Source organism: Sinocyclocheilus anshuiensis, unplaced genomic scaffold, assembly GCF_001515605.1.
Source record: "Sinocyclocheilus anshuiensis isolate Anshui unplaced genomic scaffold, SAMN03320099.WGS_v1.1 scaffold1671, whole genome shotgun sequence".
Classification (NCBI taxonomy): domain Eukaryota; kingdom Metazoa; phylum Chordata; class Actinopteri; order Cypriniformes; family Cyprinidae; genus Sinocyclocheilus; species Sinocyclocheilus anshuiensis.
This window is the reverse complement of record NW_015549701.1, coordinates 298,683-314,171: the sequence shown is the minus strand read 5'-3', so window position 1 is coordinate 314,171 and position 15,489 is coordinate 298,683. Positions and strand designations below refer to the sequence as shown.

Genomic DNA, 15,489 nt, shown 5'->3' with positions numbered 1-15,489 from the left:
GGATATAAAATCAGCAAATTCTTTAATAAAGTCTGTGTGGTGCCCTGGTGGCCTGTATACAGTAGCCAGTACAAACGACACAGGGGATTTATCATTAACTCGTTTCTCTGGACAATGTTATATGAAGCACCATTACTTCAAACGAGTTATACTTCAAGCCCGCCCTCTGCGAAATACTGAAAATATTGTTATAAATTGTAGCAACACCTCCCCTTTACCTTTTGGACGTGGCTCCTGTTTATAACGGTAATCTTGGCGGGTAGACTCGCTTAAAATAATGTAATCATCAGGTTTTAGCCAAACAGAGCACATCTAGTTTATGATCAGTGATCATATCATTTACAAAAAGTGCTTTCGTAGAAAGGGACCCGATATTCAATAAGCCAAGCTTTATCATTTGTTTATCCGTATTACACCTGTTTTATTTGTTGAACATCAATTAAATTGTTACTCTTAAATTGGTTTGGATGTTTTTTGTATTTTCTAGTTCGGGGAACAGGCAGAGTCTCTATAGTGTGATATCTAGGTGAAAGAGTCTCTATGTGCTGAGAATTAACTGATTTCTGTGACATGAGGCGGCTAGAAGATGGTCGGTTTAGCCAGTCTGTCTGCTTCCTGACCTGGGCCCCAGTTAGTCAAGTACAAACTCTAAGACTATGTGCCATATTTCTAGAGAGAAGAGCGGCACCTCCCCAGGAGGGAGATGATGAACTGCCGACTCTCCCAGCAAATCTACAGTCATGCTTTCACACGATTCATATAATTCACACATCGGAGGTATCAAGGAGACCCGGGTGGAGGAAAGATATATTTTAGGCATGAGAGTGTGATTTGATTCAGAATTAATCTGATCTTATCTGTACAGCGCTGTTAATATCCCTCACATATATAGACATTTTCCACTGCAGACTGCTTATCCTTTTCTGTGATGCAGACAAACAGGTGAAGTAAAGCACAGAATTTATCCAAGGTCACAATTCACATTTAATCAGTGTGTTCTGGAAACATTTACCTGTATATTTATTTTTCTGTAATATTTACAGACATTAATATAATTATCATACTTGGCAGTTTTTAATTGCATATTTCTCCATTCTGATTCATGTAATTCTTAATTGTAATGCATTAGAATGTAATTCTACAAATCAGGTAATTATGGCTAGTGAACAAAAACTTTCTGATAAAACAGTATTGGTATTTCCACACTGACACAATCCACTCACTAAAACACACATACTGAAATAATGGATTCTCCGTCACAAATCATGATAGTGAATTCAGAACGCCAAGTACTGTAAGATATATTTCCAAAATCATATTTAGAAGAACAACATGAATTTTAGGACAGGTCCTGAAACTTACATATAGTAAAAATACCACTGCCACTGATACAAAAGGTTTATTCTTTTAAAATCTTTAAAATCTAAAAAAAAAACATGTTAAGGAGAGATATTTGGTCTTCTATAAGCACAGGATTTGCAGTCTTCAGATTCCCAGCATGTCTTCAGTCACCTGACATCCCAACAGAACGTTCCCATCACACACACACTGAGACAGGCCATCCGCTGAAACACACACACAGACCTGCAAACTCAAATCATCACTGTAAAAGAACATGGAAAGCACTAACTCACAGAACATGTGGTGGTGAATATTGTCTCACGTTTCTGAGAGCGGATCCATGACGCCGCCTTTATGGCCACAAACTGCCACTCATCCTGCTGATCTGATTTAAACGCATATAACCAGATGAGAGCGAGGACGGTGGCCCACACTGACCCATCCACCTGAAACAGAAACACACCTCAAACACACGCACTGAACCAATCATCAATCTGTCTGAGGATATGACATTATATGTCCCACCTGTGCTGCTTTCTGATTGGTCACCTCGTCCTCCGTCTTCCCAAACACAGCAGCCAATGAGGCGCTGAGCTCCCAGTATCCCAAGGCCTTCTGAAGAGAGACCAGCTGGAGCAAAGGGTCCTTCTGGGGCTCAGCTTCTTCTGAAATACACAGATAGTTTAGATAGGAGTCATCTGGATACCCATAGCAGCATTGTTTCTGATATGTTTATGATTAAAGCTGATCAATCAAATTAAATAAAAGCAGCATAACTGCCTTAAGCCTTATTCAGACAGGATTTTTGTTTTTGTGAGACATCTATAAACAGATGCCAATAATGTCTCTTTTTCAATGTTCTTAAACTCCATCACAGAGCAAGTTTTTGCCATTTCTAAAGTTAAACGTCAGCACCTGAAGCAGGCAGACCAGCGGTGATGACATCTTCGTCCAAATGCTATGACGTCATCATTTACAGTTTGATTTTAAATGACAAAATATTTAATTTGTGCAAGACACACTTCAGAAAAAGAAAACGCAATTCTAACCCAATATAACCAACCCTGACTGATGAAATTTCTATGATAAAAAGCATGATGATCAATACAGGCTACTTTATGACAACTGCACGTTATAATGTACTTTTCTCTTTTTAATCTCCTGTCATTTGAATTAAGTGAAGAAAACAATTGTTCCTTTCCATTTCTAATCTGATGTACATCTGCATGCAGTGTTTATATAAAGTGCTATGACTGAAGGGATTCAAATCCAAAAGCAGCTCAGTAACTAATACATAATATGATGTCTCCATATAAAATTAATCCTGTCTGATTTAGGCTGTTTTGTTTGATTTACCCTCATATGACGCGGCATCACATTCAATCATCATGTTGGACGACTGTAAGGAACATGCTAAAAAATAATCGTTCAAAGAGTGACATACAGAAAAAGGCTATTAGATTGATATACACATTCAACAAGAAAAGCTCAGTGAAGTGGTTTATATTTTTCTTACGCATTGGAGAATCAAATGCCATTTGGGGAGCCATTGCTGAGAAAACAAGAGGGAAAACCCAGGGCTGTTAAGGGCATATGCTAAAACAATCATTCAATGAGTGACAAAATAAAAGACAATTAGATGGAAAAAAAATAATAAAAAAAAATAAGACATGTTCAGTGAAGTGCTGCTGTCTGTGCATTTCTCTTACGCATTGCTGAACAAAATGCCATTTTGGGAACCATCGGGGCTAAGAAAACAGAGAGAAAAACCTGGGCTGTTAAGGGCATATGCTAAAAACAATCACTCAATGAGTGACAAAATAAAAGACAAGTAGATGGGAAAAAAAATAAAATAAATAAGAATACATTTCAGTGAAATACCCGCAGAAAATTTTTTTCTCTTACACATTACAGCACTTCTCAATTTAGGAGCTGTATTTGCCAAGAAAACAGAGAGAAAAGCAGATACTGTATAAGAATAAAAATACATATCTGACAATCACAAACAAAAAACAGTCACACCAAAACAGCTTTTAACAAAAACACATGGCTCAAATCTATCTCATGTCACCTAAAAATTGTAAAATTGGTTGATTGACCATTCTTAATTTTTTGAGTGATTAACTCCATGTATTGGTATTGAAAAACCACACATATTTGTTTTTATTTTACTTGATTTAACCACAGCAGCCATCTTTGTGTCATGGCCCACATCTAAACCTCAATATCTGATATAATGTGCTGTAATTTAATAATAGGCTCTAAAGATCAGTTTTATTCCAAGGAGCTACGAATATCCTGAGCTGTGATATCGAGTTTTATGTAAAAATATGCTTAACTAAAACAGTTAAAACATAACTATCTTTCAATAACAGTACATAGAGGTAATCACTCAACAAACAAATTTGGAAGATTAAAAATAGTCAAACATCCTCCACTGGGCTGCTCGAGATGGACTGAACCATGAAAACAAAGAATATCATAGGTTATTTCTTACCACACATTGCCATACAGCGACCTTGCATCGCAGACATCTGAAACATACCTAATAAAGAATTGAATTTCACATGTTGATTATGCGAGTACACCAAATTATTATGTATGTCTAACTACTATGTGACAGGAAAACTGATTATGAAATCATATTTGTGATCCAGCTTTGTCCAATCCTCATCCTGGTGTGCCAATGTCCTGCAGAGTTTAGTTCTGACCTGCTCCAACTCACTTTCCTGGAAGTTTCTAGTTGCCCTGAAGACCTTGTTTAGCAGGTCTAGATGTGTTTACAGTTTTTCTCGATTGCTAACACACAATTCATGAAACAATTCACCATTTTCTCACAACTATACACACAATCTCAAAACTACACACCAACTTGTGCAAACTTCAAACTTCCAGCTCAAAATCAAATAGTTTAGTCAAAAACATGTTCTCTTTTGTCAGACTCAAACTTTGGCCTCAGAAGACACACAAACCTGTCAAATACACACATACTTCACTGCCTAGAGAACACTAGTGAGATCAACTCAAAACACTGTTACTAAAACCTGCTTTTGGGAAACAGAAATCATCTTGCAAGTCAATGTCTGTTACAGTATACAACATAAATCGAGGGGTCCAGATACAGTACAATTCAGCAATAAACTGTAAGAAAAGTTCACTTTCATTACACTACTGTAAAGAGATCTTACAGTAGATAAAAAGCACTAGAAGAGAAAAGTTCAAAAAACCAAACAACAGAATATAAACACACATCGGAAATATACTGTCAGTTACTGTAAATAAATAAATAAATTCATTAATTCAGCATCCTCTGCCAAACTGCATTACATTATTGGTAGTATCCTTATTTGTTATAGCAGTTTCTTAGTCTTCTGACAAAAGACTTCTCTTCCTCCCCTAGACAGTCGTCTCTCAGTTCTGCATAAATAGTGTACATGTTAGGACTACTTGGCTACAAATAAATTCAACAGTAATGAGTTTAAGGGTGTACAACATGTGCTACAGTATTTACTATACATCGAATAATGAAAGTTCTCTCATCTGAAGTACTGCTGTTATGTACTGTAATTATAGTGTATGTGTATTGTGTAAGTAGTTTTGAAACCTTTTAGATGAACCTGAAGGCCAACTTCCCCCATGGTCAGTCCATGCAGAAGAACATGGTCAACTATAGTGCTTTGTATTTCATCAGGAACAAATGACATTTGTCCTCATCCCCTTCGTTTTTATTTTCCCCTCCAATTCGTCTTTGTCTCCCACTTCCAGGATTCATTTTCCAAAACTCATAATCAGCTGTGCTCTTGTTCATATCATCCTGAGATTCTGACCTGTGTGTCATCAGTTAATGTTCACACATGGATAAATGTGTGCTGTTTGAGTTCATTTTTTGATGCGTGAGTTAATTATATTGTGTGTTTGTGTTTTCTGAATGAGAACATGGTTAAACCTGTGCAAAATGATGGCGTTTTTGTGTAGAGTTTTTGCAGAAAACACTGAGCAAATTGGAACGTGTGTGCAAACAGGGGAAATGTGTTAAAAGTTTTGAGAAACGTGTCTTCATTTCGAGAACTGTATGAATGGTTTGGAAAATTGGGTTAAATGAATCAGTTATAGTGTGTTAGCAATCGAGAAAACTGTCATAAAAATAATATTTATTAATAATATTAGTAATTAATTATTTTTTAATAAGAATAAAAACTTAATAAGGTCCAAAATCGAAAAACCAATACTAATAATCATAATGAAAATAAGTGAACATCTATGAATAGAGTTTAGCCGCTTTTAATTCAGAATAACATCATCTGTAAATGTATGAAAGACCACAAACTAGCATATAATAAGAAAATATATCAACAATGTGTTGTTTAAAGCAGTGGTTCTCAGCCTTTTTGTCCAACAAAATATTTGAAGGCCCCCTATATTCGCTAATGTATTTCTGCTGTATTTATGACAATGCTGCTTGTAGCTTCAACTGTCTTATAAACAGAAACTGAGAGTTAAAACAAGAAATGAATAAATCCACATACCTCAGTTCATGATTCCAGAACTAGATTTTCTGTATGTATATGTATCAAGTTGTAATTGAGATGCAATTGAGAACTTTTTTATTTTTATATTTTTTAAAGATTATTTGGTGCAATGAAAGCTTACATTCATGTCAAAACAATTTTAGTTATATTCACTATTTAACATTAATTTAATTAACTTGAGTGTAGGCAACTCATTTTTATCTTTTTTTTTTACAGTGCTGGCAAATCTGAGTGCAGAATGAGCCATCATTGAGATCTCTTCTGAAACTACAAGAGTTCTTCATAAGTTTCAGTTAACTCTCTATTTATTCGTAATGCTTTCAAGGATAAACATTTGAGGTAAAAAAAGAGCTATTGTTCTTGAGTGTCAGTGTCAGTCAGTGTATTTTCATTGATTGATTGTTGAATCTTCTTGTGTTTACCCGTCAAACTGTCAGGTCTGAGTAACACTGAAACCATTAAAAGATCTCTATTTCTTATCTCACTCTTGCTTTGTGTGTATTTGCAGCATGTACACACAAACACCCACATGTAACATTGACATGTGCTGTGGGACTAGAGGTTTCCCAGGCCTCAGCCTTACAAATGGCTGAAGATTAATTGGCTTTTTAAAGGTTGCTGTGGTTTAAGACGTGCCCACACAACAGCTTGCTCAAGGAATTCTCCAACATCTGTTCTTGAATCTATGAGTAATCTCCTTATTAAAAGATGCAGGTTGAGGAGATCACCGCCCATCTGTTCGAATATGAGCGTCTCTAGTGTGCACAAAGAGCCTGACTGCTTTACTTATACATATGTTCCACAGCTCACTGTATGTTGTCTCTCTCATGTGTGTGTGAAACACATGATGGTTGACACATAATTGACATGCCTGTTCAAAACACATTGGTCTGGACTATGATCAAGCAGGCTCAATGTATCAAGATGCTGGGATGCCCTGAGGCAGAAACTGTCACCACCAACTATCAAAGCCTCGTACAAACATGACATACTGTACTTTTAACTTAACTTTAATTTTAAGAATGAGGTTATGTTTGTTACATATTATACAATGGAAATGCAATAAAGTAATTGATGCAGATAAAATGATAAAAACAATTAGACTGCAAAGTTTAAATGCAGCAGTGTTATTGTGGGTGGCTATACCGGGGCATTGCTACATAATTGCTATGCAGTTGCTAAAGGAATTATTTATTTGCCAGCTCTCAACTCTCTATGAAATTCCAATCTCTGTATGGATCAGTTCCCCCTTTGAAAAGTCTATGGTATTTTTTTCGTTAATTGTATCTTTCCTCAGGCAAAAATCATTAGTCTGATCATTTAGAAAAGTAGTGAAGTGAAGTGATGTCATGCATACTCAGAATTTGTGCTCTGCATTTAACCCATCCAAGTGTGAAGTGCTGCTGTCTGTGCATTTCTCTTACGCATTGCTGAACAAAATGCCATTTTGGGAACCATCGGGGCTAAGAAAACAGAGAGAAAAACCTGGGCTGTTAAGGGCATATGCTAAAAACAATCACTCAATGAGTGACAAAATAAAAGACAAGTAGATGGGAAAAAAAATAAAATAAATAAGAATACATTTCAGTGAAATACCCGCAGAAAATTTTTTTCTCTTACACATTACAGCACTTCTCAATTTAGGAGCTGTATTTGCCAAGAAAACAGAGAGAAAAGCAGATACTGTATAAGAATAAAAATACATATCTGACAATCACAAACAAAAAACAGTCACACCAAAACAGCTTTTAACAAAAACACATGGCTCAAATCTATCTCATGTCACCTAAAAATTGTAAAATTGGTTGATTGACCATTCTTAATTTTTTGAGTGATTAACTCCATGTATTGGTATTGAAAAACCACACATATTTGTTTTTATTTTACTTGATTTAACCACAGCAGCCATCTTTGTGTCATGGCCCACATCTAAACCTCAATATCTGATATAATGTGCTGTAATTTAATAATAGGCTCTAAAGATCAGTTTTATTCCAAGGAGCTACGAATATCCTGAGCTGTGATATCGAGTTTTATGTAAAAATATGCTTAACTAAAACAGTTAAAACATAACTATCTTTCAATAACAGTACATAGAGGTAATCACTCAACAAACAAATTTGGAAGATTAAAAATAGTCAAACATCCTCCACTGGGCTGCTCGAGATGGACTGAACCATGAAAACAAAGAATATCATAGGTTATTTCTTACCACACATTGCCATACAGCGACCTTGCATCGCAGACATCTGAAACATACCTAATAAAGAATTGAATTTCACATGTTGATTATGCGAGTACACCAAATTATTATGTATGTCTAACTACTATGTGACAGGAAAACTGATTATGAAATCATATTTGTGATCCAGCTTTGTCCAATCCTCATCCTGGTGTGCCAATGTCCTGCAGAGTTTAGTTCTGACCTGCTCCAACTCACTTTCCTGGAAGTTTCTAGTTGCCCTGAAGACCTTGTTTAGCAGGTCTAGATGTGTTTACAGTTTTTCTCGATTGCTAACACACAATTCATGAAACAATTCACCATTTTCTCACAACTATAAACACAATCTCAAAACTACACACCAACTTGTGCAAACTTCAAACTTCCAGCTCAAAATCAAATAGTTTAGTCAAAAACATGTTCTCTTTTGTCAGACTCAAACTTTGGCCTCAGAAGACACACAAACCTGTCAAATACACACATACTTCACTGCCTAGAGAACACTAGTGAGATCAACTCAAAACACTGTTACTAAAACCTGCTTTTGGGAAACAGAAATCATCTTGCAAGTCAATGTCTGTTACAGTATACAACATAAATCGAGGGGTCCAGATACAGTACAATTCAGCAATAAACTGTAAGAAAAGTTCACTTTCATTACACTACTGTAAAGAGATCTTACAGTAGATAAAAAGCACTAGAAGAGAAAAGTTCAAAAAACCAAACAACAGAATATAAACACACATCGGAAATATACTGTCAGTTACTGTAAATAAATAAATAAATTCATTAATTCAGCATCCTCTGCCAAACTGCATTACATTATTGGTAGTATCCTTATTTGTTATAGCAGTATTTTATTCTTCTGACAAAAGACTTCTCCGCCTCCCCTAGACAGCCATCTCTCAGTTCTGCACAAATACAGTACATGTAAGGACTACTTGGCTACAAATCAATTCAACAGTAATGAGTTTGAGGGTGTACTGTACAACATGTACTACAGTATTTACTGTACATAGAATAATGAACGTTCTCTCATCTGAAGTACTGCTACTATGTACTGTAATTATATTGTATGTGTAAGTAGTATTGAAACCTTGCAGATGATCCTGTAGACCAACTTCCCTCACGGTCAGTCCATGCAGAAGAACATGGTCAACTATAGTGCTTTGTATTTCATCAGGAACAAATTACCTTTGACCTCATCCCCTTCGTTTTTATTTCCCCCTGCAATCTCATTTTCCAAAACACATAATCACTTGTGCTCTTGTGCATATCATCCTGAGATTCTGATTGGTGTCATCAGTTTTGCTACTGAATGTTCATACATGGATAAATGTGTGCTGTTTGAGTTCATTTTTTGATGCTTGAGTTAATTATATTGTGTGTTTGTGTCTTCTGAATGAGAACATGGTTAAATCTGCGCAAAATGATGCCGTTTTTGTGTAGAGTTTTGCAGAAAACACTGAGCAAATTGGAACGTGTGTGCAAACAGGTGAAATGTGCTAAAAGTTTTGAGAAACGGGTCTTTGTTTCGAGAACTGTATGAATGGTTTGGAAAATTGGGCCAAATGAATCAGTTATAGTGTGTTAGCAATTGAGAAAAATTGTAATTAGGATTGGAACTAAACTCTGCAGGACAGTGGCTCTCCAGGATCAGGATTGCTCTAAACGGACAATAAATCAGTGAACACATAAACAAGCACACACACACAACTTACGTGGCACTGGCACTCTCCTCTGCAGCAGCGGCCCTTTCACAGTCTGTTTGCTGTCTTTATTAACGCCGATGAATGCTGTGTGAGCGCTGCTCACTCCTGCCTGAACGCTGAGCTCCACAATCCTTCTCCTGATGTTCTCCGCGTCTGCTCCTCCGGCTCGTTCCTCCAGCTCCAGAGAGCGGATCACAGACCGGGCCGCCAGCCGGTGGATCGTCAGCCTGCAACAAACACAAACCTGTAAACACAGTCTTCAGTATCAGTGACGCGGCCCAGTGGCTAGTGAGCACTAATGTGAACACAAACATGAGTTTTGGGTCATTTCATCCCACTCTTCTTTATATTGATTCATGTCACATCTATAATTGTCCTATTAAAGCCAAATTAAGCAACAAAATCAATAGTAAAAAAAATCAATTGGGATGGCCATGTTCAAAAGCATAATAACATACTTTTTACACCACTAAATTTCATAAAAACAGAAACATATCATTCCTCACTTTAAACTGAAAAAATCACCACCACTCTGATGCGCAAGAGCAATGTCACAATCATCAACGAGCAGATTCTGTCCAATGAACCAGTTGAAACCTGTATGTATGTGTGAGTGTGCAAATACGATAGTGAGTGTGTGAGTGATCATGTTTATGTGAGAGAGAGAGAGAGAGAGAGAGAGAGAGAGAGAGAGAGCAGATTCTGTCCAATGAACCAGTTGAAACCTGTATGTATGTGTGAGTGTGCAAATACGATAGTGAGTGTGTGAGTGATCATGTTTATGTGAGAGAGAGAGAGAGAGAGAGAGAGAGAGAGAGAGAGAGAGAGAGAGTGTACTGCTATATATAGTTTATGAGGACACAAATGTGTATAATGACATGGGTTCTACAGCATAAACATGGTTTATGAGGTGTCCCCGTGAACTAAATGGCTTAAAAACATACTAAAAAGTGTTTTTTGAAAATCACAAAATTCCTGTAGTTTTGTGTGAGGGGTAGATTAGGGTAAGGGGATAGAATATATCATTAACCTGATATAAAATGTGTCTGTGCGTGTCTGTGTGTGTGAATGTCTGTGTTTGTGCGTGTGCGTATGTGTGTGAGTGAGTGTGTGTGTTGTGAGTATAAGTTTACGAGCGTGTGTGTGTGTGCGTGTGCATATGTGTGTGAGTGAGTGTGTGAATATACGTTTATGTGCGTGTGTGTGTGTGTGTGTGTGTGTGTGTGTGTGTGTGAGTGCGTGTGTGTGTCTGTGTGCGTGTCTGTGTGTGTGCGTGTCTGTGTGAGTGAGTGTGTGTGACTAAGTTTACGAGCGTGTGTGTGCGCGTGTGTGTGTCTGTGCGTGTGTGTGTGCGCATGTCTGTGTGTGTGTGCGTGAGTGAGTGAGTGAGTGTGTGTGAGTGAGTGAGTGTGAGAGTAAGTGTACGCGCGTGTGTGTATGAATATAAGTTTATGAGCGTGTGTGTGTGTGTGCGCGTGTCTGTGTGTGTGCGTATGTGTGTGTGTGTGTGTGTGTAAGTGTACGTGCGTGTGTTTGCGTGTCTGTATGTGCGTGAGTGTGTGTGAGTATAAGTTTACGAGCGTGCGTGTGCGTATTTGTGTGTGAGTATAAGTTTACGAGCGTGTGTGTGTGCGTGTGCATATGTATGTGAGTGAGTGTGTGTGTGAGTGAGTGTAAGTGTGTGCGTGCATGTGTGTGTGTGTGTATGTGTGCGTGTGTGAGTGTGTGTAAGTTTACGAGCGTGTGTGTGTGTGTGCGTGTCTGTGTGAGTGAGTGTCTGTGTGAGAGTGTCTGTGTGAGAGTGTCTGTGTGAGAGTGTGTGAGTGTCTGTGTGAGAGTGTGTGTGAGTGTCTGTGTGAGAGTGTGTGAGTGTCTGTGTGAGAGTGTGTGTGAGTGTCTGTGTGAGAGTGTGTGAGTGTCTGTGTGAGAGTGTGTGTGAGTGTCTGTGTGAGAGTGTGTGAGTGTCTGTGTGAGAGTGTGTGTGAGTGTCTGTGTGAGAGTGTGTGAGTGTCTGTGTGAGAGTGTGTGTGAGTGTCTGTGTGAGAGTGTGTGAGTGTCTGTGTGAGAGTGTGTGTGAGTGTCTGTGTGAGAGTGTGTGAGTGTCTGTGTGAGAGTGTGTGTGAGTGTCTGTGTGAGAGTGTGTGAGTGTCTGTGTGAGAGTGTGTGTGAGTGTCTGTGTGAGAGTGTGTGAGTGTCTGTGTGAGAGTGTGTGTGAGTGTCTGTGTGAGAGTGTGTGAGTGTCTGTGTGAGAGTGTGTGTGAGTGTCTGTGTGAGAGTGTGTGAGTGTCTGTGTGAGAGTGTGTGTGAGTGTCTGTGTGAGAGTGTGTGAGTGTCTGTGTGAGAGTGTGTGTGAGTGTCTGTGTGAGAGTGTGTGAGTGTCTGTGTGAGAGTGTGTGTGAGTGTCTGTGTGAGAGTGTGTGAGTGTCTGTGTGAGAGTGTGTGTGAGTGTCTGTGTGAGAGTGTGTGAGTGTCTGTGTGAGAGTGTGTGTGAGTGTCTGTGTGAGAGTGTGTGAGTGTCTGTGTGAGAGTGTGTGTGAGTGTCTGTGTGAGAGTGTGTGAGTGTCTGTGTGAGAGTGTGTGTGAGTGTCTGTGTGAGAGTGTGTGAGTGTCTGTGTGAGAGTGTGTGTGAGTGTCTGTGTGAGAGTGTGTGAGTGTCTGTGTGAGAGTGTGTGTGAGTGTCTGTGTGAGAGTGTGTGAGTGTCTGTGTGAGAGTGTGTGTGAGTGTCTGTGTGAGAGTGTGTGAGTGTCTGTGTGAGAGTGTGTGTGAGTGTCTGTGTGAGAGTGTGTGAGTGTCTGTGTGAGAGTGTGTGTGAGTGTCTGTGTGAGAGTGTGTGAGTGTCTGTGTGAGAGTGTGTGTGAGTGTCTGTGTGAGAGTGTGTGAGTGTCTGTGTGAGAGTGTGTGTGAGTGTCTGTGTGAGAGTGTGTGAGTGTCTGTGTGAGAGTGTGTGTGAGTGTCTGTGTGAGAGTGTGTGAGTGTCTGTGTGAGAGTGTGTGTGAGTGTCTGTGTGAGAGTGTGTGAGTGTCTGTGTGAGAGTGTGTGTGAGTGTCTGTGTGAGAGTGTGTGAGTGTCTGTGTGAGAGTGTGTGTGAGTGTCTGTGTGAGAGTGTGTGAGTGTCTGTGTGAGAGTGTGTGTGAGTGTCTGTGTGAGAGTGTGTGAGTGTCTGTGTGAGAGTGTGTGTGAGTGTCTGTGTGAGAGTGTGTGAGTGTCTGTGTGAGAGTGTGTGTGAGTGTCTGTGTGAGAGTGTGTGAGTGTCTGTGTGAGAGTGTGTGTGAGTGTCTGTGTGAGAGTGTGTGAGTGTCTGTGTGAGAGTGTGTGTGAGTGTCTGTGTGAGAGTGTGTGAGTGTCTGTGTGAGAGTGTGTGTGAGTGTCTGTGTGAGAGTGTGTGAGTGTGAGAGAGAGAGAGAGAGAGAGAGAGAGAGAGAGAGAGAGAGAGAGTGTACTGCTATATATAGTTTATGAGGACACAAATGTGTATAATGACATGGGTTCTACAGCATAAACATGGTTTATGAGGTGTCCCCGTGAACTAAATGGCTTAAAAACATACTAAAAAGTGTTTTTTGAAAATCACAAAATTCCTGTAGTTTTGTGTAGATTAGGGATTAGGGTAAGGGGATAGAATATATCATTAACCTGATATAAAATGTGTCTGTGCGTGTCGTGAATGTCTAATGTCTGTGTTTGTGCGTGTGCGTATGTGTGTGAGTGAGTGTGTGTGTTGTGAGTATAAGTTTACGAGCGTGTGTGTGTGTGCGTGTGCATATGTGTGTGAGTGAGTGTGTGAATATACGTTTATGTTTATGTGTGTGTGTGTGTGTGTGTGTGTGTGTGTGTGTGTGTGTGAGTGCGTGTGTGTGTCTGTGTGCGTGTCTGTGTGTGTGCGTGTCTGTGTGAGTGAGTGTGTGTGACTAAGTTTACGAGCGTGTGTGTGCGCGTGTGTGTGTCTGTGCGTGTGTGTGTGCGCATGTCTGTGTGTGTGTGCGTGAGTGAGTGAGTGAGTGTGTGTGAGTGAGTGAGTGTGAGAGTAAGTGTACGCGCGTGTGTGTATGAATATAAGTTTATGAGCGTGTGTGTGTGTGTGCGCGTGTCTGTGTGTGTGCGTATGTGTGTGAGTGAATGTGTGCGTAAGTATAAGTTTACGAGCGTGTGTGTGCGCGTGTCTGTGTGTGTGCGTATGTGTGTGTGTGTGTGTGTGTAAGTGTACGTGCGTGTGTTTGCGTGTCTGTATGTGCGTGAGTGTGTGTGAGTATAAGTTTACGAGCGTGCGTGTGCGTATTTGTGTGTGAGTATAAGTTTACGAGCGTGTGTGTGTGCGTGTGCATATGTATGTGAGTGAGTGTGTGTGTGAGTGAGTGTAAGTCTGTGTGAGTGTAGGTGTACGCGCATGTGTGTGTGAATGTGTGTGAGTGAGTGTGTGTGTGTGGGTGTGAGTGAGTTTGTGTGTGAGTGAGTGTAAGTGTAAGCGCGTGTGTGTGCACATATGTGTGTGAGTGAGTGTGTGTGTGTTTTGAGTGTAAGTTTACGCGCGTGTGTGTATGTGTGAGTGTAAGTTTGCACGCGCGTGTGTGTGTGTGTGCGCGCATGTGTGTGTGTGTGTGTGTGTGTGTGTGTGTGAATGTGTGTGAGTGAGTGTGTGTGTGTGGGTGTGGGTGTGAGTGAGTTTGTGTGTGAGTGAGTGTTGAGGGATCTGCTGCTGAGGGATCTCCTGTTGTCAAAGCAGACTTGACTTGACTTGACTTGAAGTGTAAGCGCGTGTGTGTGCACATATGTGTGTGGTGTGCGCGCGTATGTGTGTGAGTGTAAGTTTGCATGCGTGTGTGAGTGTGAGTGTGCGCGCGTCTGTGTGTGAGCGAGTGTAAGTTTACGTGCGTGTGTGTGTGCGTGTCTGTGTGTGTGTGTGCGCGTATGTGTGTGAGTGAGTGTGTGTGTGAGTGTAAGTGTATGCGCATGTACGTATGTGTGTGTGTGAGTGTGTGTGTGTGTGTGTGTGAGAGAGTGTAAGTTTGCGCGTGTGTGTGTGCGCGTATGCGTGTGTGAGTGAGTGTAAGCGTACGCACGTGTGTGCGCGTGTGAGTGTGTGTGTGTGTGTGTGAGTGTGTGTGTGTGTGTGTGAGTGTGTGTGTGTGTGTGTGAGTGTGTGTGTGTGTGTGTGAGTGTGTGTGTGTGTGTGTGAGTGTGTGTGTGTGTGTGTGAGTGTGTGTGTGTGTGTGTGAGTGTGTGTGTGTGTGTGTGAGTGTGTGTGTGTGTGTGTGAGTGTGTGTGTGTGTGTGTGAGTGTGTGTGTGTGTGTGTGAGTGTGTGTGTGTGTGTGTGAGTGTGTGTGTGTGTGTGTGAGTGTGTGTGTGTGTGTGTGAGTGTGTGTGTGTGTGTGTGAGTGTGTGTGTGTGTGTGTGAGTGTGTGTGTGCATGAGTGTAAGTGTACGCGCGTCTCTGTGTGTGTGCGTATGTGTGTGTGTGCGCGTATGTGTGTGAGTGAGTGTGTGTGAGAGTGTGTGTGTGTATGTGTGCGTGAGTGTGCGTGTGCGCGTATGCGTGTGAGTGTGTGAGTGAGTGTAAGCGTACGCACGTGTGTGCGCGTGTGAGTGTGTGTGTGTGTGTGTGTGAGTGTGTTTACGCATGTGTGTGTATGTGTGTGAGTGAGTGTAAGTGTACGCGCATGTGCGTATGTGTGTGTGTGTGTGTGTGT

The 15,489-nt window shown here is 40.3% G+C and overlaps 1 protein-coding gene across 6 annotated transcripts in view; it reads right to left on the bottom strand.

Annotated features, from left to right (window-relative positions):
- Positions 1–964: 964 nt before the first annotated feature.
- The window catches only part of LOC107660562 (von Willebrand factor A domain-containing protein 5A-like), a 36,249-nt gene continuing 21,724 nt past the window's right edge, over positions 965–15,489 (bottom strand). Inside the window, exons 14-20 of one of the 6 annotated variants that reach the window (XM_016449883.1) lie at positions 9,813–10,030; positions 8,083–8,130; positions 2,858–2,893; positions 2,698–2,754; positions 1,867–2,006; positions 1,664–1,787; positions 965–1,584 (exon numbers count right to left, since the gene is read on the bottom strand). In XM_016449883.1, coding sequence (XP_016305369.1) covers positions 1,538–1,584; positions 1,664–1,787; positions 1,867–2,006; positions 2,698–2,754; positions 2,858–2,893; positions 8,083–8,130; positions 9,813–10,030 — 670 coding nt within the window. In that variant the 3' untranslated portion in view covers positions 965–1,537. Of the gene's footprint in view, positions 1,585–1,663; positions 1,788–1,866; positions 2,007–2,697; positions 2,755–2,857; positions 2,894–3,838; positions 3,887–7,268; positions 7,377–7,466; positions 7,518–8,082; positions 8,131–9,812; positions 10,031–15,489 lie in introns of those variants that run through there. The other 5 variants (XM_016449882.1, XM_016449880.1, XM_016449881.1 and 2 more) reach the window with 5 other exon arrangements.